Source organism: Mus caroli, unplaced genomic scaffold (genome assembly GCF_978045245.1).
Source record: "Mus caroli unplaced genomic scaffold, Mus_caroli_1 scaffold_3, whole genome shotgun sequence".
Lineage (NCBI taxonomy): Eukaryota > Metazoa > Chordata > Mammalia > Rodentia > Muridae > Mus > Mus caroli.
Genome location: NW_028227258.1, coordinates 81,151,817 through 81,168,375, shown reverse-complemented (window position 1 = coordinate 81,168,375; position 16,559 = coordinate 81,151,817). Strand labels below are relative to the sequence as shown.

At 42.4% G+C, this 16,559-nt stretch overlaps 1 protein-coding gene across 1 annotated transcript in view; it reads left to right on the top strand.

Annotated features, from left to right (window-relative positions):
- Positions 1-4,001: 4,001 nt before the first annotated feature.
- Pdgfc (platelet derived growth factor C) overlaps positions 4,002-16,559 on the top strand; it is a 176,694-nt gene continuing 164,136 nt past the window's right edge. Inside the window, exon 1 of the mRNA XM_021157831.3 lies at positions 4,002-4,927. Within this exon, the coding sequence (XP_021013490.1) occupies positions 4,810-4,927 (118 nt within the window). The 5' untranslated portion in view covers positions 4,002-4,809. The remainder of the gene's footprint in view (positions 4,928-16,559) is intronic.

The window sequence follows — 16,559 nt, the reverse complement described above, 5'->3', positions numbered from 1 at the left end:
TAACCTCCTTCTTTTGGGTTATCAGCAGAATATCATTCTAATGCATAATAAGAATAATAAATTCAATAGGACTGTTTTGGCTAGGGAAGTCTAAACAGCAGCATCTATTCAGCATTTTTTTTTTCTAGCCAGCCATGAAGACATCTGAGACTGTGGCTAGGAAATCTCTGTTCTAGTCATTATAACAGAAGCACACAAGGTTGAAAATATATTGCTATCATTATCTATAATCACTCAAAGAATCAAAGAATTTGAAACTGGTCAGGGATCTGGGACAGAATCCAGAACTGATTTCCTAGGAAAAAGTAAAGGGGATGGAGAGAGCCTCTGCTGTTTGTCAGAGGTACAGCCAGGCTAAGTCCATGCTCTCCCAGCTTCCTGTAAAGTGATCTGTTGTTGTTGTGGGCCTGAGGTTATCAAGCCTCTTCTTTCTTTGGCGATGGTTGCTGGCTGCTTGCTTTCTCTGAAGTCCGAGTTAAACAAGAACTTCTGAGAGTTTGCAAAACTCTGTGCACACTCGCTGCAGTTTCAAAAAAGGAAACAGCAACTGTACTTCAGTGAGAAAGGCCACAGAGGGCAATTTCAACAACTGTCCTTGTCACTTGTGTGTCCTGTCTTGGACCACACACATCGAACTTCTGACCCCTAACTGTCTTACCCCATCTCAAAGTCAAAGTGAGCACATTTCCATTCCTTGGAGAGAAGGGCCTTAACAAATTCGTCTTCAATCTGCCATAGAAGGTAAGTCTTGCCTAGAGGGCACTGAGAGGAAGAGATACCTGATGCCAAAAGAGTAAATGTAAGAACAAGTGTGCTTTGTTATTTCTAGATTAGAAATCCAGTCTAGTTATTATTATTATTATTATTATTATTATTATTATTATATTATAACGAAGAGCTTCCACAACCAATATGAAGTGACTAGAGAAAGTAGATCGCAGCGAGAAAAGCTTGTAGGCAATGTGTCTCATTTATTTATTTATTGCTATTTTTTCCCCAGGAACAGATATTATTTCTGTTGTGGTCTGTGGCATTTTCTTTGCTTAGTAACAATTTCCTGGACCGAGACTTTTCCATATGTGGGTATAATTGTTGCTTGTTAGCATTCTGGAAACAGGAGTGATGGGCGTTTATGAAGAACAAAGGTTACAGAGCGTTAGGAACTCAGGCTCAATTGCCTACCACTGAAATGCTGAAAAGGTATGTGAGATGTCTTAAAATTAGTGTGTGTGTCTGTGTGTGTGTGCCTCTGTGTGTGTGTGTCTTTCTGTGTATTACTGCAAAAGGACAATACAGTCAGTATAATTTGTTTTTCTGGTTGAAAAACACATTTCTACAATCCCTGTCCTTCCCTTCCCATTATTTTAGAATTAACTGGTGGAATATCTTGTTAGGAAGTGTATCTCAGTTTCAAATATTTCTATCTATCTATCTATCTATCTATCTATCTATCTATCTATCTATCTACTTATTCTCTTCTCACATACATGGCCATCCCAAATCAAGTGCATCCTTCCATAATTTCTGTATAGTTTCACTTTGCTATCTCTGCCAATGCATCGCACAGGGAGCAGGGTCACTATGCCCACAGCTTCCTACAGTTAAAGAAAAAAAAAAAAAGAAAGAAAGAAAGAGAGAGAGAGAGAACCACAAAGAATGTTTGAAATTATTTTTTTTCTTGGTTGGCGGCATGGATGCTGTTCCTCAAGGAAAATGCCCTGGGCTAAAACAAAGCCAAATTCATTCAAAATGGATTGTTTGGTAATTACAGGACTCTGGATTTTGTAAAACTGACTCTCAACACAAGGGTTTTTTACTTTCCTGGGGAGAGTTTAAAAGCAAGAGAGAACAAAATACCAGCAGAGGACAAAGTGTTAAAGAGAACTTTGCCAAGGGCAAGAACAGTTCAAACAACAACCATGTGAGTGCACTGAAAAGAAACAGCCAATGTGGCTGTGATTTTGTCTTGGGGTCACTCAGGAGCACCTGGCTGGCTTTATTTATAAGGCAATTGTCAAATCATTCTGTAGAATATGGATGAGGTGAAACACAGAGGTGGCGTGGTATTGTAGATCATCTGTAACTTTTCAAATACAACCTTCTCTGAAATTCCAGGGAGAATGTGAGTCCAATAAAGAAACCTGTCAGTCAGTCCAATGTGTTTATTTATGATCCCGATGTGCCAGGCACTGTTCTAGCCAATCTGAAGCGATACAAAGTAAAGCTTAGTCATCACTCCTTGCAGTCTTTGGAGTGCAAATGGATTAAGTATGAGTGCACACGTATCCTATGTGGGTGGTCAAGAACTCCAACTGTGTGGAGATGCAAAAAAGCACATTTACAAAACCTTGATCAGAAAACTAAGTAAATGACAAAAACTGGACCTTAATGGATTGGATTGCAAACAGATCTACCCAGAAAGCCTGCCTTTTGATGTCTCATTTTGATTAAAATTGGGAACTCTCCTTTGCACATTCAGGAATGTACAGAACACTTTTGGAATACACGTATGTCACTATGGAATTGCACTGAAGATGATGCACCGCTAACTTGAATAAAGTAACAAGGCTTGTACCATTAACATCCATACACTTCAAGTCTAAGCGAGGGACTTTCTATCCAGCACCGTAAAGGTGGAAGTCCCACAGATAAGGATGAATGAATGGAACAGATTTGTAAGGATTTCACAGGAGAACAGCATCTTTATTTATTTGGTCCCGGAAACTTCCTAGATGCCAAGCAGGAGTTATAATGAACAACCTGTCAAGTACTCATTTGAAGGAAGAGAGAAGAGGACAGAGACCTGGCTAGAACCCAGTGGTGTCCAAGAACAAAGGAAAAGATTAACATTTTAGCATGTGGACTGGCCCAATCTTTTATTTCGGTCTCCAGGTCATGCCCGGTTTCAGGATTATGTTTACCTTGGTTCTATGGTTGGATTGCATGCACTGACTGATTCAACTAAGTACTTGGTGATACATCTGTCTGACTGCACACCAAGGCATTTGCTTGCTATAATATTATTTTTATTTTCCTTATTTTCCTTTTCTTTTTTTATTACCCCTCCATCCAAAGATGCATCTTTTGTTTAGATTTCAAACCTTACTGTGCCTTCAACACTTTCACGAGGATTTTCTGCCCCGTGATAAGGAAAGCATATTGGATTCTATCAGAGACACATGCATTGCACATGGAACCACCCGAGGCCCTACTGACATGTTTTTCTCATTCTAGATAACCCCATAGGAACTTTAGTCTCAGCACGAAGCACTTCGTGCTAAAGGCAGCCAGTTCAAACATTAGGGGCTCCAGGGCAGCCTGTGTGTAAATTGCCACACTATGTCCCCAGACACTCTAGGAGCTAGATTTCATTGTCATACAGCACCCAGCTGCAAAGGACAGGGACTCTTTCTTCTGCTCAGTGGTACCCTCTAACCCCAGTTCCTCTCCAAGCAGGGTTCATGTGGATACAGTGATGCATGGCTTCAATTTATGTTACAACTCAGACTTTATCTTTACTTTTGATTTATTCATTCTCCTTCAGACAGAGCCACTCTGGAAGGATCTTGAGTTCAACTTCCCTCCTTCAGTGCAGAACTCTGGCCACGAGTCCTGACAAAGCGCTTTGGGAGTGGGGATCCCCTTAGGAATGAAAGACAACACAGCCAGGGAGAGCCAGAAGAGAAGGAGTGGCTGTCCTCTCCTACTTTTTTTTCCCTCTCTCTCTTCCTCTCTCTGAGTTTGCAGCACCCTTGAACAGCCCGCAGGCTCCTTATTTGGGGTTAGGGGCGCCCAGGGGAAAGGAAGCTGGGGGCCGCCTGGCGGCATTCCTCGCCGCAGTGTGGGCTCCGTCTGCCGCGGGGCCCGCAGTGCCCCCTGTCTGCGCCAGCACCTGTTGGCCCGCCAGCTGGCCGCCCGCGCCCCCCGCGTCCCCCGCGCCCGCCCGGCCGCCCGCCCCGCGCCCCGCGCGCCGCCCGCTGGGGGAAAGTGGAGACGGGGAGGGGACAAGAGCGATCCTCCAGGCCAGCCAGGCCTTCCCTTAGACGCCTGTGCTTAGCCGCCACCGCTCCTCAGCCCAGCGTCCTGCCCTGCCTTAGGGCAGGCATCCGAGCGCTCGCGACTCCGAGCGGCCCAAGCTCTCCCGGCTTCCCGCAGCACTTCGCCGGTACCCGAGGGAACTTCTGTGGCCACCGACTGCAGCAAGGAGGAGGCTCCGTGGTGGATCCGGGCCAGTCCCGAGTCGCCCCCGCGGCCTCTCTGCCCGCCCGGGACCCGCGCGGCACTCGTAGGGCACGGTCCCCTCCCCCCCAGGTGGGGGTGGGGCGCCGCCTGCCGTCCCGATCAGCAGCTTTGTCATTGATCCCAAGGTGCTCGCCTCGCTGCCGACCTGGCTTCCAGTCTGGCTTGGCGGGACCCCGTGTCTTCGCCTGTGTCCTGTCCCCCAAACTGACAGGTGCTCCCTGCGAGTCGCCACGACTCTTCGCCGCTCCCCCGCGTCCCCACCCCTTCTTTCCTCCCTCGCCTACCCCCACCCCCCGCACTTCGGCACTGCTCAGGATTTGTTTAAACCTTGGGAAACTGGTTCAGGTCCAGGTTTTGCTTTGATCCTTTTCAAAAACTGGAGACACAGAAGAGGGCTCTAGGAAAAACTTTTGGATGGGATTATGTGGAAACTACCCTGCGATTCTCTGCTGCCAGAGCCGGCCAGGCGCTTCCACCGCAGCGCAGCCTTTCCCCGGCTGGGCTGAGTCTTGGAGTCGTCGCTTCCCCAGTGCCCGCCGCGAGTGAGCCCTCGCCCCAGTCAGCCAAATGCTCCTCCTCGGCCTCCTCCTGCTGACATCTGCCCTGGCCGGCCAAAGAACGGGGACTCGGGCTGAGTCCAACCTGAGCAGCAAGTTGCAGCTCTCCAGCGACAAGGAGCAGAACGGTGAGTGTCGCCCCCTCCTCCCCCTTCCCGCGTCTCGCTGTGCGTTCCGGTTGGCATTGTGCGGTGGCATGTGGGGTCCTCCAGCCCTGGAGCTGATGTTCGCGTCTCTGGCGCTGCAGATGGGAGTCTCCTGAGTCCGCGTGCACTTTCTGGGGTGGGGGCGGATTTCGGGAGTTTGCAACTTTCGAAGCTCACTGGGCAGAGGGAGCGGGAAGTGCCCCGCAACCTCAGAGTGGAGAGGACGCATGGGCTGTGGAAAGGATTGGAAAAGTCAACTGTGACCACATTGCTAGGTGGCATATGGCCAGAGTTACAAGTAAAAGAACTGCCTTTAAGAAGAAATCCCAAAATGAATGAGTCGTGGCAAGTTTGACTTTAAGCAGGTATGGGGGGTGGGGGGTGGGTTAAGAATGGAGAATTCAGGAAAGGTATTAAAGTCCTTAATCGAAACACTGTATTATGGGAAGGCAGGCACCAATAAAGAATTAGGTGAGAAATACAGAGGTCAAGAGGCCTCTTGGACATTTTCAAAGGAATTGGTTATGGTTTTTCTCTTGAACTTTTTTTTCTTTTTTTTTAAAGCGTGCCTTTGTGCCCTGAAACCCTCACCTTTTGGTGGTGTATTTTTTTGTATGTTCATGAATGACTATTTTGTGTGTGTTGGAAGCGATCTAATCCTGCATAGGAAATGAGAATTACTTTCAGCTTTCAAGTGTACCTGAAATGTTTAGAAAACTTTCAGATGCGAGTTCCCCTGGGCTGGGATTGCACAGAGCTGGAGAAAAGCCTCTTTCATAAGTCCAGGGAAGCTTCGGGGGTGTAATTTGCTTAGCCTCTGAACCCCATATGATTCACAGCATTCAATTTCTAAACTCCTTTGCTCTTGATCTACCACTATAAAGCCATTTTTTGAGACTCTTTTGTAAATAGAAATTTTATACCACACATGAAACCACAATGCTAATGTAGGCAGTCTAAAACTGGAATATTAAATACCCTGTTTACAATACAAGGGGAGGTTCTCGCTGCTATTTAAGAGGAAATATACATGTTTTCCTACTTTGTCATCTATTTACAATGCAATTTCACTAGCCAGGTAAGATGCCTGCAAGAGACAATTGGAAAATGAGGATGGAGTGACTATATATATATATATATATATATATATATATATATACATATGATGCTTCAAGGCTTCACATCTGGAGTTCAACTCTATAAAGGACACATCTTAAAACAAAGTCCAAAAATACATATGTTCTCTTCATCATTCCTATGCATTGCTGGGCCAGGATAATAGCATGGTGTTTCTTGGTATGCTTGCTCCTTACCTCTGGCTAATGTGATGGCATGTGGCACCTTAAGGCTCTTGAACTGCTGATCAAAGGGCAGCCTAGTGATCTATCTATAATCATAGGGCCTGCAGAGACCTGAGAGATCAAAGGAGCCACAACACCAGCTATACCCAGGCAGGAAGCAAATCCAACCAACCTTTGTCCTTTCTAATACAAAATAAATGTCTAGCTTAAAATATTGCTTCTTACTAAATCCCCATAGCAACCCAGCTTCAACTTATCACTGCACAGCCAGTGCTCCTTCTATTTCTGGTCCCTCATCTCCTGTGGCTGGGTCCCAGCATCCCTGGTTCTCCTTGCTACTTTTGTATCCTTTTGCTTTTTCCTTGCAGTCCCTTCTCATGATTTACATGCTATCATCACTTTGCAATGAACCCCAGAGCTTTTAGCTGGCTGCAGCTAGCTACTTGGGTAGCTTCACATCCTCAGAAGATGGGAGTTCAGTAAGCCAGGCCACACACATTCTGGTGCCATCTGATGCTGGGCCATTCTCATTCCTAAGATGCATGATGCTAAAAATAGTCTCCTCGTTTCCTAATCTGTGGGCAGAGGATCTGGCTATGTTTAGCTCTTTGGAGGGTTGGCAGCAGGAAGTAGAGAGGAGAGGAACCACTCACCTTAATAGTTTTCAAACTAAGGGAGGTAGTGCTAGCTAACACTAGGGGGCAATATAGAGCTATTTTTCTGCACATGCTCAGGTTGACTTTTAGACTTAGGGTTTCAGGGTTGAGAATAACAGGTGGGCTTGGAAGAAGAGCACTCTTATCTTGGAATAGCAGCCGCTTCTTTCTCCTTTTTTTTTTTGATTTCCCAAAGTGCCACTTGGTTACATTGGCTAGTTTCCACCCTCATATTGGGTTGTGCTTGAGTTTTGATTGCCCTGTTGCTCTTTGTGTTGATGATCCTCTGGTTCTGTAGGCATGAACCGTCTTAACAGTTAGTTCCCTTAGACAATGCCAGGGGTCAACTTGATTCACATAAAGGCCTCCTAAGGGCCAACCACAAAGTGTCCAGATCGATCTGATTTTGTGATCATAAGAGGTTGGTTCTGTTTTCAAGTTCCCCCTCCTCTCTATGACTAGGACTGATTAGTTTCTATAACAATTTGATGTCATCAGTGGAAATTGGATGCTATGTTTGTTCCATAGTGGAGCTAAATATGCACCCTTGGAATGGAGCATATAGACATGACTCAAAATTAGGGAATAGGACCATTTGTCCAGTTATCAGCTACTAGATTGTTGTTTGTTTCCCATTTTAGGATTACAGTTCTTGCTACTTGAATGTAGCATACTTTTATCTTTTCTTCCCAATATCAGTGATGGAACTCAGGCCTCACAAGTATTAGATAAGCACTATCCCAGTGAAAATTACCCCAGTTCTTCTTCAATCCTATTGTTGTTATTCCATACCCTGATGGCTCCAATATGAAGCCAGGCTTTCTAGATTTTCCTTGAGGAAATGAGTTGAAAAATAACTTTTACCTACTTGGAGGACATTTGGTTGTTAAACACAAGGAGGAAATACTTAATGTTGGCCAAGCACTAGCTCTAGATAACAATGCCTACTATGTGGTGCTAGAGTTCTTCTACTGAGTTCCAATAAGGAGGAATTGCATAGATATTCAGAAGCCGCAAGAAGAAAGGCTCAGTTTGCACATCAGATGTAGCAAATAGATACCAACTACAAAGCTATCTGTGGAGCTATGCTTCACTTGTCTTACGTAAGTCATTTTAACTGACCCCTAATCTAGTTTTTTGTTTTTTTTTTCTTTGTTTGTTTTGCTGTCCTCATTCTCCCTAAACACCTTGTGTTTTTGTCTTAGAGTTTGTCTTTATTAGGGCTCATTTATGAGCAACAGTTACAGGGTATGCCCTTTCCTAAGGGAAGGTTTCATGGTTCTTTGGGCAACTTCCCTTGGGGAGATTGGTTCACTAGAAATGCTTTTGAATGTTTGGTCCCTCTTTTAGTGGTAGCTCTTTACACTGCTGCCACAAGCCTGCAGGTAATCAAACAGAGCCCACATTTTACCCTTTAGATAGGAACTTGGAAGCTCTTTTGTGAACAAACTGACCAGCGTCTTTAAAGATGCTCAACAGTACACAGGCTCTGACTGGGGACTCCAAGGATTTTCCTGCAAGGCAGTCCTTAAGTTTTAGAGTATGACCTTTGTAACATATATTTTTGTTCTTTATGAGCTTTAAGAAGAAACTTCCTCCTATGGTTCTGTTCTGTATGAGAGAGCTGAGGCAGCTGACTAAGGAAAGAACAATTATGTAATGATGAGTGCAATCCTTTCCTTCCAATAGCTGGGTTTTGGAAGTCCTGTACCAACTGCAACAGTCTATACAGAATCAGACATATGTTACATTAAATTTAAAAGGTACTCACAGAGTATAAAAGCCCTGTATGTAGAAGATTTGTAGGTGGGCATGGAATGTGTTAAGTCCTTCTAAACAGATGCTGGGATGGGAACTGAGCTTTTTCAGTAGTTCAAGCTTGACTGATACAGTAGACTAGCATAGCTTTCTCAGTCAGCTAGGCAATGCCCATGTCTTATCTTTTTTACCTTCTTGAAATCTCTTTATCTGTCTTACACTCACTTCTACCTTGTGCTTGCAATGTCTGTAGTGTTAATATTATTAGTTCCATATTTCTTACATAAAATTATGATAATCTGATGTATATTAATTTATATAAAACACCCACAAATCAAATATTTCCAAGATAACTAAAATTGTCCCCATAGCTTTGTGTTAGTGTCAGTCAAAATACCATGTCATACATAATTGAAGTTCCTTCATTAGATTATTCTCATTTTAATGTTTTTAGTCATTTATTTGAAACTGTTGTCTGTAGCCAGAATATCTCAGTATTTTTGTGTAATTTCCCATTCACTTATTAAACAATCTGTGCTGTGTATTTATTTCCACATCTGGCTTCAACTATGGGTAAAACACTATGCTTTCCTTTTTCCTATGAATCTATCTAGAGGCTAATTTCCTGTTGATGTGCCGTAGTACTTATGCTATAATGTTAAAATGGGAAAATGTTTGTAGTGAGTTGACTCTTCCAACAGCACAAAGAGTCTAGCCATTCAAAGCTGCCTGGCACAGACCCAAGTCTAGGAAAAGCTCCTTCAACTCTGGGTCTCAGAGCTGAGCGGTCAGTGTCTCTATCATGCCAACAGTAAAGCTTTCTGACACTGTGGACAACTAGCAGAGATTGTAGGTAAGCTTATAGGAGGGACCTAAAATGAAGGGGTGAGGTTTCTTTAGGTTGCCCCTCACCTACTTGCAACCTTTGGGCTTCCCTTTAAAGGAGTGTGCTTGGAAGAGATGGAGGCAGACATGGGCACACCAGTGGCTTAGTTATCTGTCTGAGCCCCTGGAAAATACTAACCATAATTCCTTTGTATAAGTTGTAACTTCTTGTCATAGATATTAGACACAACTTTTCCCAGGACAGGTTTTGCTGACCCTTTAGTCAAAACTAGCCAATCTACTTGTCTTGTCAAATATAATAGTATAATTAGCTTCATAGAACTTTCCATGTTTTGTTTCTTGATTCTTTTTTCTTTTCTTTTCTCTCCTTTTCTTTTAATTGTCTGTTCTTCCCTCTTTTACTATGGAGTGAGTTTTTTGGGATCATGGGCTTAGTTTGATTTGATTTCTGTAGGAGCATTAGCACCTGGATCAGAGTGTAGGAAATTCTGTGTTCTCATTAAATATTTGTGAAGTGTTGTTTTTCTAGCAAGACTGTAGCATCTTCTATAGAAGCAAGTCCTTTTGAAAGATGCCCTCCAATCTCTTTAGTCTTTTCATTGGAAGATAAACTTGGAAATGGTGGGACAGATCATAATACTACTTGATGATATTGATGAACCTACCAAATCTCCAAGTGTTGTGTGTCAACAGTGGGCAGGTTTTCTAGATATGATGATGTTGGCTTCTCTCTTAAAAGTGCTATTTGTTTATGTACCTGTGTTGTGTTTGCTGAGGATGGGGAATTGATATGAACCAAGACTCCTGAAAATGGTAAGTAGATGAGAAGCCAGCAAAATTGGGGTGCTCTTCATTTTGAACTTTGGCTCATGGACAGCTTGGGCATTAAAAATCCTAAAAATATGCAAGCAGTTCTATGCTGATGAAGTTTGACCTGAGAAGATCCTAGGGACCACTGATAGGAAAACTGGGTGAGGCCTTAGACGGAAGACATCCCCTGTAAATATATGAATAGAGCAGTAGCCAATTGCTAATGTGATTTCCTTATATTGGAATCAATTAGGCCAATGGCATTGTGCTGTCAGAATGAGGCACATTTTAAAGCAATTTTTTCTATAAGAAGGCATTGGGCTTTGCATTGTGTTCAGTTTGCAAGACCATTAAAGAAACAACTTCGGAACGAGCACATTCAGTTCCTAGATCAGCTTGTCTAGCTGTTACCTATGGTGGTGATTCTGCAGTATAAATACGGGACAGTTTGGCAAAGGATTAAAACAGCTGCTTTTAAAAATTTTTACCATTCAGTTTCAGAGCTTCACAGCAAGCATGTAAACTGCTAGGTGAGTTGTTTTTAATATTTCAGGTTGTAATTCAGTATATATTCAGTTTATAATTAGTTTATAATATTTCACTGTTTAATGTTTCAGTTCAGTAACTGACCATGATGAATGGCTGTTTGACATTAGCAAGCTTGGTTCTACAAGGAGATTGTGTTTTGCTTTTGCTTTTGTTTTGTTTTGTTTTGTTTTGTTTTAAGTGTCAATCTTTTGGTGGACTCTAGAAAGCACAGTATGTTATTCTGTATAAAAATATTTAAAGATTTGGTTTATTAAAATTTTTGTTTTGAAATTACTAAATTTCGACACTAAGGCTCTGGAAACTCTAAGGATGAGATGTCAGGCTGATAGTAACACAGAAGCCAAGTCCTTAAATGTAGTATTTGTGAACATCCTAAGCATTTTCTACATTTATGCCATTGCTATCTCATCACCATAGATATCGGGGCTCATCGATGTTATTTTGGTCCATTGGTGGTGGCATTGCCTGCTTTTTGGACACTGGTATTGATTGTTACCCAGTTGTCATTCCAAAGCTATCTTTAGCTGCTTTTACTTCTTTGAGTGTGTTCTGTGGTAATTCTTCTAAGTTTCAAACAATGATGCGTTTGTACCTGGCTTCTTCCCTTTCCCATTGTATTTGAGTCATTTCTCAGTCAAATGAGGTGTGTTGCTGTACACCTCATGAGGAATCCAGACTTCCAACTCCAAGAGGCACACAAATATAAGTTCAAGGTTATGAGTTTCCATTGCCGGAGTGTCCATTGTACATTGGTAAGCCTACAAGAGCCAGCAGGAAGGCTCTGTGCCTTCAGTGTGAGGATGGGTCTTAGACGCTCTGTAAGTCTTTCATGTTGAGACACTTTATAAATTCCCACGAGTGCCTGTCAGGGAGAATATTTGTATTCCATGCTTACAAGTACACAGTCCATCTGCAAGCATCCCATGAGGTATTAAACAAGTAACTTAGTGAAGTTCCCACAGCTGGTGAAAGACTCTACTTAAATCTAACTCCAAGACAGGCCTTGGATTTGTGAGCCTTGTCCTTATGAAACAGATCTTGTATGCTTTATTAGGATATTGCTTTCAATCAGCAAATAAAATGAGCATGTGCTCTGTGCCTGGCTCAGCCCGAGGGGCTGGGGTTCTGCTGGATACCTGAAGGAGGAACTTGTTGCTCCTCCCCCTCTTCTTCCCCCCTCTTCAATTAAAAACTCTGGTCTTGCTTTGTAGTTCAAGCTGGTGTTGATCTCACTATCGTAGCCCAGGCTGGTTGTCAAAACTCCCCATCCTCCTGCTTTATGTTTCTGAGTGCTGGGGCCATTGCTGCCCTTGAAATCTGCTACAGGAGGTTGGCAGGACTGTCCTTTACCTCGTGTGTTATTAGTTCGGTGTCAGCAATCATATAGGAATGAAGAGGACCGACGATACTTAGTGTCTTCATCTGAATGGCTGATTTTGTTTGGATAGGAGGGTCAAGGAGAAATGTTCCTTTAAGGATAAGCAGAATTGATTTGAAATGAGCCCTGGGGTAAAGGAAAACATACTACAGAGGGAAGAGCCTGAACAAAACAACAGAGGCAAGAACAGTCTAGACTCTAGAGCCCAGGCTGGCAGGGTGCAAGGTTATCCTGAGCTTCTGTATTTGAAGCCTGATGCTGTTTCAGTGTTTGCTTCCTGCAGCACTGGCAGGAAACCCAATGAAAGGCAAAGCTGTTGGTCAATCGCTATTTGTCGTTATTTTCTAAACAGGCATGTAGGGACAGCGGTCTCCCTTGGTGTTGGTAGTTAACTGCTCATTGTCTCAAGTTTTCTGCTCTCTCAGTAGTTAGGCATATTCTGAATTTTGCTCCATGAGCAAGCTGCATAGTCTCTGCTCCAGCTCCCAAGCCCTGCCCACTTCACACTCTTCTGTATGGCCTCCTTTACGTAAACAAAGAGCTAGTTTCACACTTCATTCATGAAATAGATGGCATGCAGAAGGCGGCTGGGGGAGGGCTCCAGAGGTTGGCACTAAGTGCTGCTTCTGTTACAGGCCATCAGTATAAATGAAGCTGTTACTTAACTATGGACCACAGCCTTAACACTTTTCAGGGAACAGGAATTCAAGTTATTAATATTCAAGTTATTAATATTTAAAATATTAATCCTCCTGAGATGTCTGCCAAATCAGTTCTCTGGTGAGGTTCATTCTAGGCCCTGTATATATAACAATGCTTACACCATTGTATGACAGTTAAGGACTAGAAATGACTAAATTGTGGTGGGTATGCTGTGTTGGTGTGTTGCCACTCTTTGAGGCTATACTGTTTGCACTCCAGGAAATCCTTGCTCCTGGGTGAATGCTATTTTAAACATTTCAGTGTTTGTAAGATGGAGGGAGGCCTCTAGCTTAAGTATGTCCAGCTGTCCACTGCACCTGCCCTTGTATCACAAAATAGATGAAACACTATCAACAGCAGAAGTTAAACTTCCATGACACTTATGTTGTTTCTGTCTGTTCTTTTTTGCTGGCTATTTATAAGGACATCTGTCTTGTAACAGTCGTATCTTTTATCTTTCCTCTCTACTGAGGGATAAATCACAGCTTATATCCCATACTGCCACACACGCTCATAGCTAGGGTGATTAGAAATGTAAATGGGGAAGGCATTAAAGTGCCATAATTTCCCTTTCTATGGGAGCAGAAGGTGTTTACAATCAGTGCATTGAGGGATATTTGCTTGAGATGTGAGCAAGATGTGAACAGAGGAGATGAAAGAAATATTCATCTTTCTTTGGGAGTGTGGGTATGAGACATCATTTTTCTACACATCCCTGGCTTTCCTGGAACTCATTATAAAGACCAGGCTGGCTAGAAATGCCAACTTTCTTATCAGTGGGTGCTTTTTTATTGATTTTGGGAAACAGGGATAATTCAAAGCATTTACTTCTGACTTGTATTTTAAACTTAGACTTGATTATGGGGGCTGAGGTTCACATTGTTTAAGGACCTGGGAAACACTGTAACTCCACAGTAATGCGTGGTAAGGTGTGCCCTGTCTTTAGATCACTGGAGAATACATGTGTACGGCTTCTGTTTCCAATAATAACAATAAAAAGTAGGGTCACCAATAAACCGATCTGAATTCACTAGAGTGATTTTAGGTAGTGGAAAAAGATTAAAGTTTGATACATTTGGATTGAAAAGCATGGATCTATACATCTATAGCCAAAGGGAGGTGACCTAGGGGCAGAGTGGAGTGTGTTGTTCTTGTTCTTGTTGTTGATGATGATGATGAAGATGATGACAGTAATCTAATTAAATTGGATGCAATAGTGTCTCAATCTATGCACACAGTTCACTGTACTGTTGCCGACATTCCATAAGCACCCAAAGAGCCTCACAATATCAAGGCCACACATCATACACAAAGCAGGCACGTTTTCATAGCTTCTGAGGCAATTTTCTATCCGTTAGAGGTACAGATGATGATTTCAGCAGAATCTTGCTATGTGTTGATCATTGTGGTCAAAATCATCTTGACTATTTCTACAAGAAGCAGGCATCTAAAAATAGCATAGCACTGCAGGTTGAGATCTGGCCAGGATATTGAGAGGCTAATCTAGAAACTTAATTGGTGACAGTAAATCATTAAAGAGTAACTTTCATTTCTGTTTTCTTGAGCATATTTGCAGACTTGAGGTTTAAAGGCATGATTAAGCACACGAAATAAGGAATTACATAATCTCCCTGCTTCTTAAAAAGAGTTTTTCTTTCCTGGTGGAAATTCATTTTTAATCTGTACCGATAACTTTTAATAGGCATCAGTTGGGCACCCCATTAAGCTAACTGCTTTAAAATGATTTCCTTCTAGAGCCTGCATTTACATCTTAGGAATCCAATTAGCTTGTCTGGATTTCCCATTTTCTTTGCAGTCCTCCTCTGCAGCCTGCTCAGCATACTTTGTCCAGCATAGCAAAAACCCTTGGAGGTATGGGCCTTCTGGAAGAAGTGTAAATGCCACAGTTATCATTGGGGAAAAACATACATGGGGAAATGGGCCTCATAGGCTATATCTGCCGAACATTTAAAATGGCATAAAGCACAGGAAATACTTTTGGCGTGTGGGAATGTGCAGCGTTTCCAAACTACAAACACTGATCTGCAAAGTTCCCCAGTAGTGGTGAATTATATGAGACCACGTCCATCTAAGCATGGCTTGTTTAACTACCTTGTGGTTCTGGGGCTCATTCAAACACTCTTAAACAAAATAAAGGGAATGGATGTAATAACTTCTTTATGGAAAGTCCATAAAAAGCTAGAGGGCCATGTAAACAAATTGGGTCATTTACTAGATGTTTAAGTGATAGATCTGCAGTCCAAATTTAGGGTTGCATGTGATGTTTTATAGGGTCGCGCCTGTGTTCTACCTTGCGACTAAGGGGATAAAACTTGGCTGTTTGTGTGTTTGTTTCTGTCTAGCACATGAAATCCCACCATTGCTATGTTGTAGTATACCTTGAAAGCACCTAAGATTTGGTCCATGCACTTTGTCTATTATGTGTGAGAAGTTGAATTGGCCTACTTTTTGCTAACACAGTGTTCTATTAAAGGAAAATATGATGATTGAAATTGAAATTTTCCTTTTGGGCTCAGACATGTCTAAACTAATTATAAAATAATTGTTCTGGCTCACAAGAGTAGACCTATAACTACAGCCATGTAAAATAGAAATCCAACAGCAGTTATGATTTATGGCCACTGTAACTCTGCTTGTCTTGAATTTAACCTCATATGACTAACCTTATATGGCACTGGTTTTTCTTCTTAGAGAATTAGATCTGAGATCTGCTCCCAGTTCTCCTCTTTCTTTCTGCATTAGAATATTCCCTTTCCTTCTCTCCCTTTCCTAAATTACCCTGATGGGTGTGTCAGTCTGGTTCAGAACACGGGGCCTGGAAAGGTGGTACCATAAACCTTTCATAGTAGGTAGACAGCAGAAGCCAAGCAAACTTATGGGCATCAGAGTGAGCAGAAGATGTCCAATAATTTCTACTTTGATTTTATAGCATGTCTTCATTTTCTGGCATCCCTAAGTTCTGCTTGGTTTATTTGGCTTTAAATAAAGTGAATGTGCAAGAAACCCATCATAACAAACAAACAAAACAAAGAATAAATGAACCTTTCTATCCCTTAATAACTGACAGCATAACATACTGGCCACTCTATGTGTTGTTGTTAGAAGTTTGACAGAGGAAATATGTCCTCTGGCTCCCCGGTTTTAAGAAAACAATAGACAATGGTGGATGCTACCATGTCTATGTTGTGTATGATTGGCTCTTCTTTCTTTCCTCGCTCCCTCCCCTCCTCCTTTCTTTCTTTCTTTCTTTCTTTCTTTCTTTCTTTCTTTCTTTCTTTCTTTCTTTCTTTCTTTCTTTCTTTCTTTCTTTCCCTCTCTCTCTTTCTCTCTTCCTCTCTTTCTCTCTCCCTCTCCCCCTCTCTCTCCTCTCTTTCTTTTTTTAAGTGATGGTCTTAAGTCTGAAAAGGACATCAAAACAACTCTAAGATTTTTCTCTTAAGTTGGGAATGTCTGTGATCTTGTATCCAAGAGCTGAGGTATGGGTTTCAACTCCTTTATGTAGTTGCATGCTGTCTGTGGATACAAACTCTCTGGATTGAGATGTAAATGACAGGGCAAGGCCAGTTCCTGCTCAGACTATAAGGCCTTGTGGA